The sequence below is a fragment of the Chelonoidis abingdonii genome, chromosome 23, assembly GCF_003597395.2.
Source record: "Chelonoidis abingdonii isolate Lonesome George chromosome 23, CheloAbing_2.0, whole genome shotgun sequence".
NCBI classification, from domain to species: domain Eukaryota; kingdom Metazoa; phylum Chordata; order Testudines; family Testudinidae; genus Chelonoidis; species Chelonoidis abingdonii.
In genome coordinates this window covers 15,280,966-15,297,469 of record NC_133791.1, presented here as the reverse complement: position 1 = coordinate 15,297,469, position 16,504 = coordinate 15,280,966, and the positions used below count along the sequence as shown (strand labels likewise).

General features: G+C 48.5%; 1 protein-coding gene across 1 annotated transcript in view; it reads left to right on the top strand.

Moving 5' to 3' along the window:
- The first annotated feature begins 126 nt into the window (after positions 1–126).
- Positions 127–16,504, top strand: part of SLC66A1 (solute carrier family 66 member 1) — a 20,324-nt gene continuing 3,946 nt past the window's right edge. The window contains exons 1-5 of the mRNA XM_032787553.2: positions 127–309; positions 1,481–1,573; positions 4,984–5,239; positions 10,648–10,777; positions 13,709–13,796. Of these exons, the coding sequence (XP_032643444.1) occupies positions 5,070–5,239; positions 10,648–10,777; positions 13,709–13,796 (388 nt within the window). The 5' untranslated portion in view covers positions 127–309; positions 1,481–1,573; positions 4,984–5,069. The remainder of the gene's footprint in view (positions 310–1,480; positions 1,574–4,983; positions 5,240–10,647; positions 10,778–13,708; positions 13,797–16,504) is intronic.

Genomic DNA, 16,504 nt, shown 5'->3' with positions numbered 1-16,504 from the left:
GGGGTGCACAGGGGTGGGGCTGGAGAGCGGCAGGCTGGGGGGCACTGCAGCCGCACGGGGGCTCGGGGTGCCTAGGGATGGGATCCGAGGCTGGAGAGGTGACGTTGAGGTCTCGGGGGTGGTGGGAGATGCTGCGCAGCTCCTAAATCTTGCCCCACAATGGACCTGTCCCTCTCCCCTGCCCCTGCAGCAGAGTCTGGCTCCCTGTGGTACCCGCGCTCCAGTCCCCACAGCCCCAGGGAAACTGTAGTTTGCATTTCTCCCTTTCCTTCTCCGCCCGGCTCCTGACCCCAGTGAGCACAAGTTCCGGTAATAACCCTGCCCGCTTCTGCCTCCGACTGCTTTGGGGGGCAGTGGCAGTGTCATTATCCCCATGCTACATATAGGGAAACTGAGGCACGGGACATGGTTGGCTCGAGGTCAGTCAGTGACAATACACAGGGACAAAAACCAGGTCCCCCGATGCTTTGTCCGCTGGACTGTGCTGCCTATTACATACTGATCAGGAGGAAACTCAAAAGAACTATTGAACGTTTCCTAGTAAGGAGCCCCTTTGTCTCTCTTCACCCCCTTTTCAGGGTTCATTGGATGGTCTTGTCCCCTGTGATAGGGTCGAATTGGCATTGGCACCTGGCAATGTAGAGGCACAGTAGATTGAAGTGGGCGAGGGAGGGAGAGCTTTTACCACTCTAGGCAGAGAGAAGGAGAAGCAGCTGTGAGGGAGCATTGCTGTCCTAAGCCAGGGGGAGACCGCACTTTTTGATCCTCCCACTCCCCTCCTCCTTACTTTAACTCCTGGACATCATGTGATATCCAACTGCCCTCAAGTCCAGTTAAAATTGGCGTTGTGGGTTGTTTTCAAATGTCCTGTACTGGGCTTTAGCTCAGAGAGCTGATCCTGAAATGTTCAATTCAATGGAACATCCTAGAAAACCAATAAATAGAAACTAGTGTTAACACAGGAAAAGCATATCCTTCCCACCCATGATGGGGGAACAATCTCCTGTGGAGAGAACTGATGATCTAACAGGACTTCAGCTGCTATCAACCCATATTCCAACATAATGATGTCTCTCATAGGCCCCTAAACTGACATTTGTGGGTCTGTGGTGATTGGGAAATGGGATGGATGATGAGCCCTCTGTCCCTTTGTGCGAAACTCCAATTGGGCACATTTTGCCTATCTGCAGAATCTCTTACACTGATATTTCTGCCCTGGACCTGCTTTACTAGGAAATATCTAGTGTTCCTGGAAGCACCTGGCACAATTGTAGATGGGAGAGGACAGCTCAGAAGGAACAGGAGAAGAGATTTCCACCATTATGGGAAGGCCAGAATGATTTGAACCTCCTTTCCCAATGTATTAGTATTTTATAACCCCTCTTTGCCCTTCCCTGCCCCTTCATCTACACCAGAATTTTATTTAATGAAAGATTAACCTAGAAATACAATCAATTGCTATGTTTCATTTTGCTTTAAGGTTACTTTTTCCTGTCACTGCGAGGTGCTTGTAGTTTGGGAGCTTATTGGGCGGTTCTGAATCATCAGAGGCGTGATGCTGTTGAAGCTTCAGGTATGATTGTATGTTGGGAGGGGAAGTATTGTGCCAGTGCAGAGGCTGCCCTTGTAGTATGGATGAGATCCAAGTCTGATTAGACCCGACAGAGCTGTGCTCAAATGGAGAAGTGATTAAACTGTGGCAGTGTAGGCAGCATACTTCGGTCAGTACCAGTTGATACCTCCCTTTTCCTCTAACAACCGAATATCAGCTTGATAGATCAAGTGTAGGCCTGGGACCTAAGAGATCTGGCTTCTGTGACCGACTGGCTTTGAACAAGCCCCTGAGACTTCATTTCAGTTTTCTTATCTGTAAAATGGGAATTGCAATCTCACAGGTATTCTTGAGGTTTAATTTATTTTTGTAAAGTGCTTTGAGCTCTTCTGATGGAAGCAGAGTAAGGTATCATTATTAAGTGGGTCACTGTTGGCACATAATGATCAGCTGCAATGTGATCTCCTGCTCATGGGGTATAATTAGGTCATGTGTGTGTTTTTTGTATAGCATTACAAACACCACGCTAAATGAGCTGGTGAAGTACCTCATCTGTGTATGAAATGGAAACCTTGTGGTTAGTCATCCAGGCTTACAAAGGGTAGCCAAAGTGCAAGTTTCAGCTGCTGTACTTCAAGGAACAACTTTGGGGGTCTGTAACAGAGCCCCACTTGGCTTGGGCGTAGCGGTAATAAGAAATGGAAACTTTTCTGACCAGCATCTGCCACTGAGTAGAGTTGATGATGCACAAATGTATTGGCACCAACTTCACCCCTGACCTCATGTCTGGACATGAGTTAAATCACTAAACTCTGAACAAAGATCCTTTCATGCAGGTATTTTGGTTAGAGAAATCATTGTCTCTGTCCTCGAGTGATGTGTAGCTAAAGCTTCGGGGCCATCTTGGTAGCTTGCATGGCTGTAGATTGCTCTCGAAAGACTGAAAACATTTTAGTCCTCTCTCAGAGGAAGGGGAGAGACCTGTTTCCGGCATAAATCTGGGGGGAGAGAATAAGCCTAGCCCTCTCCATTGTCAGAACCTGCTATCCCCACTAGTCAGTGGAGATCGGAGCTTATTCATGTAGGCTAGCTACATGCACTGAGAGATGCTGGGGGAGTTAATGGAAGAAAAGAGTTCCAACGGAAATGTCTCCGAATCCCTAGTTGTGAAATTTTCACCTTCCCGTGTTGCTTTTGGGGGTGCAGGAGCAATTTCTGTGTAATCTGCTGCACAGTAGGAACCAGCTGTCCACAGAGTATGTGATACCAATATACAGTAAAAGCTGTTTTATCCAGCACTTCACCAACCGGAAAGCTCTGTTAAACCAGCATTTCTGATTGTCATTGAAATTCTGGTTTATCGTCTGGTTGGTGTGGGGCCAGCAGGTTGACACACGGGAGGAGGTGTGGAGTGTAGGCTCTAGGGAGGGAGTTTGGGTGCAGGAGGGGTTTTGGGGCAGCAGGTTGGAGTGTAAAAGGGGGCGCTCACCTTGGGCAGCTGCTCACAAGCCCTGCCTGTCCCAGCTGCTCCTAGGCGGAGGTGCGGTAAGTGGCTCCATGCGCTGCCCCGAGTGCTAGCTCTGCAGCTCTCACTGCCTGGGAACCACAGCCAATGGGAGCTGCAGGGGCAGCACCTGCAGGTAGAGGCAGTGGGCGGAGCTGCCTGCCACGCCTCCACTTAGGAGCACCCAGGACAGAGAGCTGCTTGTGGGTAGCTGACTGAGGTGAGCACCCTGTGGATCGAGCACCCTGCACCCCAACCTGCTCCCGCGTCCCCTTCTGCACCCACACTCCCTCCCTCTTAGTTAACTGACGTTTTCACTTACCAGCATATGCACCCCCATTCCTCTCAACATCATAGAATACCAGAGTTGGAAGGGACCTCAGGAGGTCATCTAGTCCAACCCCCTGCTCAAATCAGGACCAATCCCCAGACAGATTTTTGCCCCAGATTCCTAAATGGCCCCCTCAAGGATTAAACTCTCAACTCTGAGTTTAGCCAGCCAATGCTCAAACCACTGAGCTATAGCTTTTCCTATCCGTAGCTTATGAATTGTCCCCAGTTTGGTTGCACATGTCCTCTGGGTGACTTCTTGCATATGCTGCTCTCAGGGGATGCTATGGACAGCAGTGAATTTGAACTTCAGTTTAGAACTACAGGTGCTCCTGCTTCATGCTATGCAACACTCTTCCTGTTGAGGCATATACCTCAGCCAAGGCTGGAATGATGTGACTTATTGAACAGCCAGTAGTTTTCTCCCAGCCATGGCTAAACCAGTGGACCTCAGTGAGGAATTTTAATCAAATCTGAGGTTCTCACTTCTGATCATCTGGCCTGGCACTGTGGTGGTATTCTGTCTGGGTTCTTCTCCCTCTTACAGTGCAGTGAAGAGATGCAGGGGGAGATGGGGCCTTTCAGAGGGAACAAAGTGGCATGGAAGGGTAGGAGAGAAGAGGGAAACATCTCTGGTTCTAGTTGAAACTCTCCATTATCCACTTGTCTGTTCCCAAAACACAATGTGATTGAAGGCTGCCCCTTTACTATCAAATGGCCTGAGTTTTCCATAGGCAGATCTTGCCCCTGTCCATACCATTGCTGATGTCCCGCCAGTGCCAGCACTGTGTCTCTGCAGAGCCAGTGGATATCCAAACAGTGGGCCCAATTCTCTTCTTGCTTATCCTGCTCTAATTTGGCTGGCTTCAGAAGGGTCACTCCTTTCAGAGCCCACAGTGAGAAGAGGATCAGAGCTGATATTTCAATGGAGAAGGCAATTCAGGTGTTCTGATTTGTGGCAGTTTGATAATGAGACTCTCTAGTATGAGTTTCTGCACAGCCAGTCAACCAGGCCAGCCTGACAGATGAGCAGTTGTTTTTAAACAAAAAACAGCCCTTTGCTTTTTCTTTTCTCTGCACTGACTGTTCCTGTGGAAGGAAAATGAGGTCATATGGAGTAGGAGGAAGAAATAAATATTCTGTAGCTGTAAAGGGTCCCCCTTGTTGTCTTGCTGCATCTCTTATTCAGTCATCATTGATGAACCCAGGTGACTGGGGCCAGATCTACTTCCTACAGTCACCTGACTCCCCTAAAAATCTGTCTTAAAGGCCCACTCTTGAGCATTTGCTTTGGTGAGAAGCACAGGCTGAGTGAGGGGATGTGTCAATACCCCATATGCTACTGGAAAGACATGCCACGTAGCCCTTATGTTTGTTTATAGTGAACTTAGTGCTGACTTGACCGTTCTGGAGACTGGTCTGCTGATAAAGGAATTCAGTCTGATTACCTCTCCACTAGAGGCCCATTAGATAGTAACTGTTTAATTGCAAGGTGAGCCAGCTTTAAACCAACAAACTAGAGTTGAAAGGAGCCATCTGGTGCCATGTTGTTGTTTAATAATACAGGCTTTTTCCTTCTCCCCATTTATTCCAACAGGTTCAGTGTCTGGCTAAAGATATCTCTCCTGCTGTCTGACTGCTGCAGCCTCCTCCCTCAAGGGCTGGCCCTTTGTTGATGGTGCTATGGACTCTCAGCTTTGGCAAGGTTCCCTGGGAGGGAATTTCTCAGACTGTCCCAATGGATCTCAATGGGTGTGGGATGTGTTCAGTGAGTGTGCCCAGGATATCCGGGACTTCACCAGTATTGTGTTGGCTCTGTTTTCCATCTTCTGCTTTGCAGGAGCTTCCTTCCCGTAAGTAAAACTCTTATGCTGCCAGACCAGGTGCATGTCCTGGATGCCCAGTGGAGGGAGTCCTAGATCTGGCTGGTGTTTTTCCTTCTCCATTTGTGATGGCTTCCAAAACATAAAGCCAAGAGCCTTCACTGGAAATCTTGAGCATAGCAACTTGACTTGCCCTAGTGAAGGACTTGACTGGCCTTGGCTTTAAAGGGCTGGGTTTAAAATGGGGAGAGGGCTAGTGGAGAAGGAATAGTAGTTCAATGTACAGCTTCAGCTTTGTCATCCACACAAAACAAGGCATTGTTCATTGCTAGTGCTGCTGTGTGCTGTTAAACAGCTGTAGCATTCCATCCACAAGGTAGGTGCATCTCAGTGGCTGAAGTGATTTCTTTGTGTATAGCTTGATCCTAAAGGCGCCTAAAGTGTTATGCAAAATTGTTAAAAGGACAGACAGTAGATTGGATGACGCAAGGAAAATGCCGATGCTCTGAGAGCTTTTTTCACTTCTAAATATACAGTAAGGTTGTTTCACATTTAGTGGTAGTTCTGCTTATGCATAAATTGTGGTTAGCAAGTTAGCATATAGCAGATCAGCAGGGTCGTTCCCCACACATCAGATTGACATGCAGATCACATGTACACAAGAACCTCTGAGGAAAGCAGTCTGGAGAGGCTGAGCTCAGCAGTCTCTTGAAAGTTAAGTTTTGTCTGCAGCCCACATGGAATGGGAAGGTGTGGGTGTGGGTCTGGCTGGACTGCCATATTAGCGCTAACTCATGGTGACTGTTCCTAAACCAGGAAGTGACTCATCCTTAAGCTTAGGAATGCAATCCATCTGCATACGATTGAGCATGTCTGTATCAATCCTGCTGCCCTAGACACCCCTATAAAAGGCACAACAGTCAGATTTGGAAGTGGGTCAAGGCTGGGTGCTCGCTGTAACTGGAAGGCATGTGTCACTACCTTGCTAGTCGGTTAAACCCAGTCTCTGGCCATCAGCTCCCAGCTGCAATGTCTGTGATAAACTACCTGCTTAGCCCAATTGGACCAGGGTGGGTAGTGATTGACTAAGCTAAATAATAGCTAGTGGTTCATAGAAAGCAAGCTCTCATTCTCTGCCCTCGTAAGGCAGGATCTCCAGGAAGGAGTTGATGGTTCTGTTTCCCACAATAGTTTAGTTCTTGTTTTTCAGGGGGGAGTTTTCTGCCCACTTGCAGGAGAAACTCTTCTCACTGCTTTCACATGTAGTGTGCTTAGTGTTTTTTCCCCTCCGTTCTAGCCTTTCTCTGAAGAGTCTGTGGCAGGTGCTCGGTAGGGCAGAGCTAGCATGCACTTATGTTTTGAAGATCCAGGCAAATATCTCCCCATGTGTGCTAGGCACCTGGACAATGAACCGGTTTACAAAACCCAAATCCGTAATGGGTGAGATGCTACTGTTGCCAATTAATATGTCAGGGACTATCGACACTCCCTGTCTATTTTCACCTTCTAAGCCTCCCCGTCCATCCCCTCAAAAGCTGGGATGTGGGGAAATGCCATCAGCACCTTGGAGAAGACTTGCCACAATGGTATCTGATTACTCTGTCCCAGCATGTAGACTTCATCCCCTCTTCTCTAAATGTAGTTCCCCCTGTCTTTAGAGAGACGACGTTGTTCCTGGCCCCTATAGCACTGGTGCAGCCCTGTTCCCAGGCCATCTTTCACTCTTTCAGGGGCTTGAAGGAGGTCGGGTCAGATCTTGGGGTGGTGCCAGCATCCTGGGCTAAAAACTGCCCTCAGTGGAATCCATTCACCTCCCAAACCATTTTAAAGCTGTACTCTCCCTGCCCAAGCCCTGTTCTTTGGCTGCAAAACTTGACCCAGTGGGTGGGTGCCAATCCGCACTCTGAGCAGGACACCTAACATCTTATTCAGGACAAAAACTGCCTAGGGAGGCAGCAGCAGTTAGACTTGGCATAGGGCAGCTTAGCCCAAGTCTTTCCATTGCCGTTAACCAGTGGAATGAAGTGTGGAGACTCAGGAACGTATCCAGGAAGTGACAGATGCTCCTCAAAGCATGAACTGAGCCAGGAGTCAACAGAGCATAACCCTCCCAGGAGTACTGGTGTCTGCTCCAGACCAATAGAGAGTGTGGCACAGAGAGAGAAGTGAGTTGTTTAGACGGTGACATTGAAGCTATTGGAAGACATGCAGGAAATCCGATCTAGGCTCTGCCATGCCAACATCTAAGTCCGTATTAAAGATCTGCTTTGGTCAGACTGCATATAGTGAATCAAGTTCACTTTTATATAAATTGCTTATTTCCTTTTCCCTCAACCTCTGATTGTGAGCAGATTCAGAGCAAGGAGCACTCTTGGTCAGTGTTCCCTCTAATTTTTTCCTGCACATGTGAATGAATTTTGTTATGCGCACCAATATGGAGATGAGGTGTGACAAAATTCATGTGCTGGGGGTGGGGCCAAGGGGTTTGGAGTGTGGGAGGGGGCTCAGCGCTGGGGCAGAGGTGTGAGGACTCCGGCTGGGGGTGCAGGCTGTGGGGTGGGGCTCAGGGTTGGGGGTGAGGGCTGCAGGGTGGGGCCAGGGACTGGGGCAGATGGTTGGGGAGGGTTCCAGCTGGGGGTGCAGGCTCTGGGGTGGAGCCAGGGATGAGGGGTTTGGAGTGCAAGAGGGTGCTCTGGGGCTACAGCAGGGAGTGAGGACTTCCCACCTTCCCAGCTCACTCTCCCTACATCAACACCTGGGGGTTGGGGGGAGAGAAGCACCTCTCCCTGAAGCAGCAGCTCTTGGGCTGGGGCCGTGGGATAGGTGCCGCTCCCTGGGCCGTGGCTGGGTTTGGGCTACCCCTCCCCTGGCTGCAACAGGTCCGGGCTGGGGCTGGGTCACCCCTCCCCTGGCTGCAGCAGGTCCTGCCCACGCAGGCTCCCTGAGTCCCTGCGCAGCACTAAATAGGCTGCTGTGCGGCCACACAGCTTATGAGGAATTTAGCTCTCAGTAATGTTTGGCAAGTGCTTAGCATGTTACTTCAAATCAATCACTTCAATCAGAATAAAATACTGGGTGAAGCAGGGATCTGTGCATAACACACCACAGCTTAGACTCACAATAAAGTGATTTAGCGTTTTCCATCTCTAAAGCCCTTTGCACAAATAGAGGGTGACAACCTGTTTTGAGGGGGTAGGAGACAGAAACTGGGATGCCTCTATCCTAATCATCCGTGCTGCTTCTAAACAAACCAAGGAGCTGTCTAGACTAGACAGGGAAGAGCTCAAGGCTCTTCTCATATAAGTGGGCGATTGCTCCAGTGTCCTGCCCCTTGTTGCCCAGTGTGCTGCATACGTACCTAGCTGCATTTCACAGGGGTTGTAGTAAGTTTGGGGTGATAGGGGCTATATTAGCCCAGCTCAGGGATCGTTCAGTTACCTGCTGCTCCAAAGTCAGCCAGAAGAAGGGGCTTATGGCATTGGTTTGTGGATCCCATTTTAAAAATAGAGGTTCAGCCTGTTGAGGGGCTGTCTGGGGAACAGAGGCAGGGCAGGGATCTCTTGTTAGAGGTGAACAGCCCATCATCCCAGCTAAAGGTTGAACAAAGCTGCACTGGAAACTAGCAGGGCTGCTTAACACCTGGGGCTGCCTAGTGAAGGGGAATCTTCTTGCTGAAACTTTCATGGTAGTGCCTGTTATCTGACTTTTAATATTCCTGTCTAGGTAGATTCAAGGAGGGGATGGGAACAGTCTGTCTTCTAAGATGGGCCTGAAAACCTGCCTTTTGCACATTGGGGTTTCTTTCACTTCCCCCCACCCCCTGCAGCCACACCCTGAGATGCCTGCCTTGAGTGACTTTCAGTTTCCATTGCCAAACGAACTCTTGAACCCATAGGGATTTGGCTGAATCAGCAGATTGTCAGGCAGACCTACTGAGCTGATCTGTTACCCAGAGAAGAGTGAGCAGGAACCATACTCTTGTCTGATGTGCATTGCCGGGCTCCTCTTCTTTGGGGATTCTGATAGAAACTTTTCCTATGTGCTGTGGGGGAGCTTAACAGGAACCAGTGTATCCTCAGGGCCAGCCTGGGAGGGATCCAGCAGGGCCTTTGAACTGCAAATCAGCTGTGGCTGCTGCTGGAGGTAGGGGATTGGGATTATCAGCTGATGCAGTCTTATCCTCTGCGATGAAGCGCCAGATAACTGAGAGGCTGAACAGGCTTTTTGCTGGCAGTGAACAATAGCTCTTCATCTCACAATAGGCTAATGCAGGGCAACCTGCTTTTTGAGAAGGTTGCCTGTGATGGGAAGCTGTGGCACCTTGTACTTCCTTCTACTGCAAAGTATGCTAAACCTGCTCCCCATGCTGACTAAAAGGGGGAATGGCCATGGAGGCGTAGCCCCCGGTCCCTTCCCTACATGCTGGCTTTGAAATTCGATCAGACCCAGAGCAGCATTGTTGGTCCTGGCTTGGTAAACTGAAGCACTGAGACTTGTTCAAGATCGTACAGCAAACTGGTGGCAAAACCAAGAATAGAAGCAGTCTTAGCTCTCGGGCTGTTGTTCTAACCATTAGACCAAACATTTCCTTTGTGAAAGTGAGAGGTGGTGAACACTATGCACAGTGCAGGCAGGTGGTTTGCAAGTATCCCCCCACGCAACTCTGCCAATCCTCCTCCAGTGTGACTTGCACCACCCCAGATAAGCCTGAGCTCTGAGAGCCCTGCTGTTGCTGTCTGGTAGACCTCAGGGTGGCAGGCAGCAGTCATGGGCTATGTGACTAAGGTGGTTCTGCTCTGGATTTCCCACAGCACAAAGGTGATGGTATTTAACTTGGAGTGAAGAGAGTGAATTTTTGGATTAAGCTAGTTGATTTAAGAGACTCTTCATACCCTCCTTCCCTTCCCGTGTCAGCCCTCGTTAACAGTTGTGCCCTCTGGGGTTAGAGTAGCTCTCATTGACATGCCTTTGGCTGGTAGATCAGCAGAGCCAGTTTTCCACAGGCCTCGACAAGGTCCTGATTAGGGGCAGAAGAGGAAAAAATAGCAGTACTGGTACCTCCTACGATGTGGGGTTTCACTCTTGATGTATGTGACTTCCTGTAATATGGGCTGTGGCAGTGTGGGGAGGGAACCCACTGAACGCTCTCCTTGCAGCTCTTCTTCCTGGTAAACCCACAGGTGGGTCAGTGCCTTTGGGCTTGTCTGCGTGAGGAAACTTACCAGCAGAACTGTACCGTAAAGCTGTACTGCAACAGTGTTGCTGATAAATTTCCCTGTGTGGATAAGCTCTTAGCCTGGTGCTGGTTTGTACTCCTCTGCTGAGTTTAAAAACTAACATAGCATCCAGATCATCAGGGGTCCCACATTCAAGGAACCTCTGGCCTCTGCTCCACTGGGGTACTGATGAATTGATTTGTTCTCTCTCTTTTTCCACAGCCAATATTACCAGGCCTGTAAAACAGGTAATATGGACCAGGCTCTCTCCATATACTTTCTGCTGGGATGGCTAGGAGGAGATTCCTTAAATCTAATAGGCTCTTTCCTGGCCAATCAGTTGCCTCTACAGGTAATGATTTAGGTTTTTCTCTGTGATTTGAGTCTGGCTGGCAAGGATTAGTGTCTGGATTCTCTGTGTGGGTGGAGGGGAGGAGAAGACCTGGCTCAGTGGTATGACAGTGTCTCCCTAGCCAGTGCTCCGTAGAGGGTGGGGGTCACCAGGGAGAGGGGGAGTGGAGTTAGGACACTTATTAAAAGAATGACCATGATTTTACTTGCTGTTCTACCCCTTTTTTATAGGGCAAGATTGTTACAGTAACTAGAGATGGGCCTGACCCATGCAGATGGGATCTGCAGTAAAAACTCTCCAACATGCCAGCATGTCTGGCTCAGGGCTTTTGCTTTGTACCCTTCTCCCTGGCTGATCAGTAAGATCGCCTTCTGATTGACAGAGCAGATTTGACCCAGGATAGAGGCTGGTGTGCAGTCTGGGACTCTGGGTCTAAGCTCTGCCAGCATCTTGCTCTCTCCAGCGTTACAGGCAGCTAAGATCAGCTGACTTACTTTCAAATTAATTTCTTGAGCACATGGGCAAGAAACGTCTCTTGCCCTATGGACTTTCCGAAGGATGCTCTGAACCAAAGAGAAGCCCTTGAGTTTCTGGAGGCTGTCTAGGTCATGGTTGTGGCCTGAGGGAAGGAAGTTTTGCTCTAAGACCAAGAGATGTCCCAGTTTCATGCATAGTCTGTCTGTCTCTCTCTGATTCATTTTCTTACAGGAGGCAAGGCTAGTTGGTGAAAATCCAGGGCAGGGCGTCTTTTCTCCTGCTAGATCAGGATGGTGAAAGTGTAGCCCCAGAGATGTACATTATCCCCATTTTACAGAGGGGGATAGTGTTACTGACCTCCTCTATAAAGTGCATTGAGCTCTACTAATGACAAGTGCTGTGTAAGAGACCAGGATTATACCTATTACATTGTAGCTTCCCTCATTCTGGATGTGGCCTGTGGAGATGATACGAGCCAGTGTGCAATGCCTCTGGCTGTATCAAGGGAGGGCCTTGCAGCGGCCATTAGCTGGTCCTCTATAGTCAGGCCACGTCTACACTACGGGATAATATTGAATTAGCTAAAATCGGTTTTATAAAACTGATATTATAAATTCGATTTCATGCGGCCACACTAGGCACAGTAATTCGGCGTTGTGCGTCCATGGTCCGAGGCTAACGTCGATTTCTGAAGCGTTGCATTGTGGATAGCCTACTCCGCTGAGCTATCCCCATGAAGTTCCCACAGTCTCCCCCACCCCTTCGGACTTCTGGGGTTGAATCATTATTGTTCGCGGAGCGTGTCTGGTAAATGTTGTACAGTCATCTCCTTCCTCCGGGAAACACATCAGGCTGACAAATCCTCTTCGCAGCCCGTTTTTTCCCCTGGCATTGCCCTGCGACCAGACGCATAGCAGTGGACACCATGCGGAAGCCCATTCAGCCTTTTTTTCCGGGCACCCCGCTATGTGATACTCGCAATGACCCGCGGCGAGAGAGAAGGCGTCTCCACCGCTACACAGCAGCACTTCAGCTTGCTGCAATGATGCCAGAGATGGTACCGGTTGTTCATGTTACCGTCTACTGCCGAGAGAAAACTGGCAATAGACGATACTGTATCTCCCCTCTGTACTGCGCTGCGTATCATATGAGATGCCCCTGTGCTGAATCGGCCGGGCGGGCACAAGCAAAAAGCAAAAATTGGGATTGACCTCACTTTGGGACTAGTCAATCCCATCCCTTATGTCTTCCTAAAATAGTCAGTCCTTCATAGAATAAGGGCCAAGGGTATACAGGACCGTGTTATCAGCAGCACACATGTCCGTTGTCAGTATTCACAGGGTGCCCTGCAACCACCCCACCCGTTGCTTTCCCTCTCCACCAAACCTTCTGGGCCTACCGTCCGCAGTGTCCCCCCCCCCATTAGACTCGCGTTTAAGGTCTAGTTACCTGGCCAATCCATAATATAAAGTAGAATAATCCGATGACAGTTTGACATAACTCTTTGTTTTCTCTATAGCAGAACATTCTCAGGTCTTCCCAAGTTAACCCGAATTGGGCATCCTAGAAAGGAAGCAAACACCAATGTAGCTCACTGTGGGGAGAAGGGGGAGGCGAGCCTCGCCGGGGCCTCTGACAGTACCAGTTGGGGGGCCTAGTGTTAGGCTGCAATGTGACATTTTTTCTGCAATTTCTCGTGTCTCACTTCGCGTTACGTCAGGGAGAAAACGTACCCTCTTGAGAATCTGCTGCGCCCGCGATTCCCTCCTTTTTTAACGTGTCAGCTCCTCAACACTGGCTAGGCCCTCTAGAATTTCTCCAGCATGTTGGCTGATTCAGCGCAGCTATGAAGTCAGGGGTTATGGGTCTTTGGAACCTTCACAGAGCCAGTTGACCTTTCATTCCATGTTATATTCTATATTTGTGTACTACTCTAAGTCGCAGGAGTAGAGATCCCCTAAATCTAGCCACTCATATTTGAAAATTCTTCGCCACACTCTGGGGGGATACCAGTGCATAGACTAATGACCCCCCTGTCGGAGTATTCCCCTATACCTTTCTTTATATCCATCGGGGTCAATCCGCGGTCTCCGACTCAGTGTTACCCACTCCCCTATAAATCAGGCAGCCCTTCATTAGATAACCTGGCTAGGGATGACCACGCACACTAACCGTAATCCGATATGTTAATATCGAATTTAGCACTACTCCTCTCATCGGGGTGGAGTACAGAAATCGATTTAAAGAGCTCTTTAAAATCGATATAAAGGGCGTTGTAGTGTGGACGGGTACAGCGTTAAATCGATTTAACGCTCTTTAAATCGATTTAAACGCGTAGTGTAGACCAGGCCTCAGACTGAGGAAAGCTGCTCAGCTGAACAGTCTGGGGGTCCATCTGTGATGAGCTAAGGGAGGCGGTTCTGTCATGACTGACAATTGTGTTTCTTCCTGCAGGTCTACACTGCCATTTACTACGTGCTGGCAGACCTGGTCATGTTGTCTCTCTACCTCTACTACAAAGTCAGGAACCAGAGCAGAGGCTGTGAGTTGATGGTTACCAACGCAATCCGGCAACACTTGCATTTGCAAAATTTAACTTTTGAAAGCTGCTTCCTCCTGCAGCGGCAGGAATAATGATGGTGGTAGGAGGAGGTTGGGCAGCAGCTTGCTGGGCTCAAACATCTTTCCTGTTCAGCCATGAGAGCACAGCAGGGGGATGGTGGCCGAAGGACACCTCAGGGTAGCAGTACCATGAAGTTACACTATTACAACTGTTAGCAATAGGAGGGCCCACTTTCTCACTGGGGCAAGCATCTGACTTTTCTCTCATGAGATTAAGAAGCCAAAACATTCCCAAAGGGCTCCAGGCTAGAGCCAGATTAAAATCCCCTAAACACTAATGTATTGAGACAGGAATACTGTAAACTAGTATATAAAAAAAAAAAAAAAGACTGGCAACTAGACTAGCAAGTGAGACCGTTTACTGGGTTCACAGCTTGCAGACTAGCCTGTAAACCTGGAGCTCCCCATGGAGCTGGAGCTCTGGCTGTTTCTGAGCTGCTGTTTATCCTGGTAAAGAGTCTGATCTCTTGGCATCCTGGAGCTTCCTTAATCTGCCTCTAAGCATAAACAAAAGCTATACTGGCCTAGGGCAGTGGTTCTCAACTGGATGCCCGCAGGCCACTTGTGGCCAGTCAGCACACAGCTGTGGCCCATGTGATATCATCAGGGCCATAGTGTGTGTAATTGTGGATGCAGCCCTCTTAACACACAGAGAGCTGCCTATGCAACCCACAATGGTAAATAGGCTGAGAACCCCTAGCCTAGGGCAGGGATTTTCAACCTTTTTCTTTCTGAGGCCCCTCCCAACTTGCTGTAGAAACTCCACAATCCACCTGTGTCACAACAACTGTTTTTTCTGCGTATAAAAGCCGAGGCCGGCATTAGGGGGTACCAAGCAGGGAAACTGTCCATGGCCCCATGCCACAGGGGCCCCTCAAAGCTACATTGCTCAGGGTTTGGCTTCCACTGCAAGTCGCAGGGCTCAGGACCCTGAGCTTCAGCCCCTTACAGTGGGACCTCGTCTTTCTGCCCTGGGACCCAGTGAGTCTAATGCTGGCCCTGCTTGGCAGACCCCCTGAAACATGCTCACGGCCCCACAGGAGGCCCCAGACCCCCTACTTGAGAACCACTGGCCTAGGCATTTCCTGCAGTATTAATGGCCATCAGCTGTGCTTTGGGTCCTCCACTAATCCTCAAACATTACCCTGTGTTTTGATAAGTATTCAGTGTTTGAGCACAAGTAGAATTTCTCCATAGGACTTGTTTACAGTGGAGTTAGACATGGGGTTCTCAAACTGGGGGTCGGGACCCCTCAGCGAGTTGTGAGTTATATCATGGGGGGTCACAAGCTGTCCACCTCCACCCTAAGCCCCACTTTGCCTCCAGCATTTATAATAGTGTTTAAATATAAAAAAGTTTTACTTTATAAGGTGGGTCACACTCAAGGGCTTGCTGTGTGAAAGGGGGTCGCCAGTACAAAAGTTTGAGAACCACTGCACAAGCATGCAGGGACAAAAATCAGGCTATGGCACAAAATGAGTTACACCTAGCAAAGGACAGAAAAGGCAAGAAGAGGTTCTATAAATACATTAGGAGCAGGTGAAAGACAAAGGAAACTGTAAGCCTTCTATTTAGTTTGGAAGAAAAGCTAACAACTAATGAGCTCAGGAAGGCTGAAGTGTCTAATGCCTATTTTGTTTGTCTTCGCTAAAAAGATTAATGGTGATTTAGATACTCAACACAGTTGATATTAACAACAAAGGGGAAGGAACACACGCCAAAATAGGGAAAGAACAGGTTAAAGAATATTAAGATAAGTTAGATGCATTCAAGTCAGCAGGGCCTGATGAAATTCATCCTAGATACTTAAGGAACTAGCTGAAGCATTGGTATCACTTATCTTTGGAACCTTACCCATCCATGAGTTTTCAAAAGAACTCGAAGGGCAAACATGGCATCTGCCTTTTAAAAAGGGGAACAAAGAGAACCGGGGGAATTGCAGACCAGTCAGCCGAACGTCAGTAACTGGAAGGATAGTGGAACAATCAATCAATCAGTTTGTAAGCACCTAGAGAATAATGGAATTATAAGGAATAGCTAGCACAGATTTGTCAAGAACAAATAATGCCACACTGACCTAACTTCCTTCTTTGACAAGGTTATTGGCCTAGTGGATGGTGGCAGGAGGAGTAATAGATGTGAGAGATCTTGATGTTTAGTTCTCATAAGAAAACTAGGGAAATGTGGTCTAGATGAAATCACTACAAGGTGGGTGCACAACTGGTTGAAAGGCGCTACTTACCAAGGGTTTGATGTCAAACTGGGAGGGTGAATCTAGTGGGGTCCTGCAGGGGTCAGTCCTAGGTCTGGCATTAGTCAATATTTTCATTAATGACTTGGATAATGGAGTGGAGACTGTGCTATAAAATGTGCACATGACACCACGCTGGGAGGGGTTGCAAGCACTTCAGAGGACAAGATTAGAATTCAAAATGACCTTGATAAATTTTAGTCTGAAATCAACAAGATATACGTTATGATTTTTTCTTCCTAAGTGAAGTACAACTACAAAATGGGGAATAACTGGCTAGGTGGTAGTATGCTGAAAAGGATCTGGAGTCATACTGGATCTCAAATTGAATTTGAGTCAATATGTGGTGCAACTGCAAAAAAAAAAAAAAAAAAAAA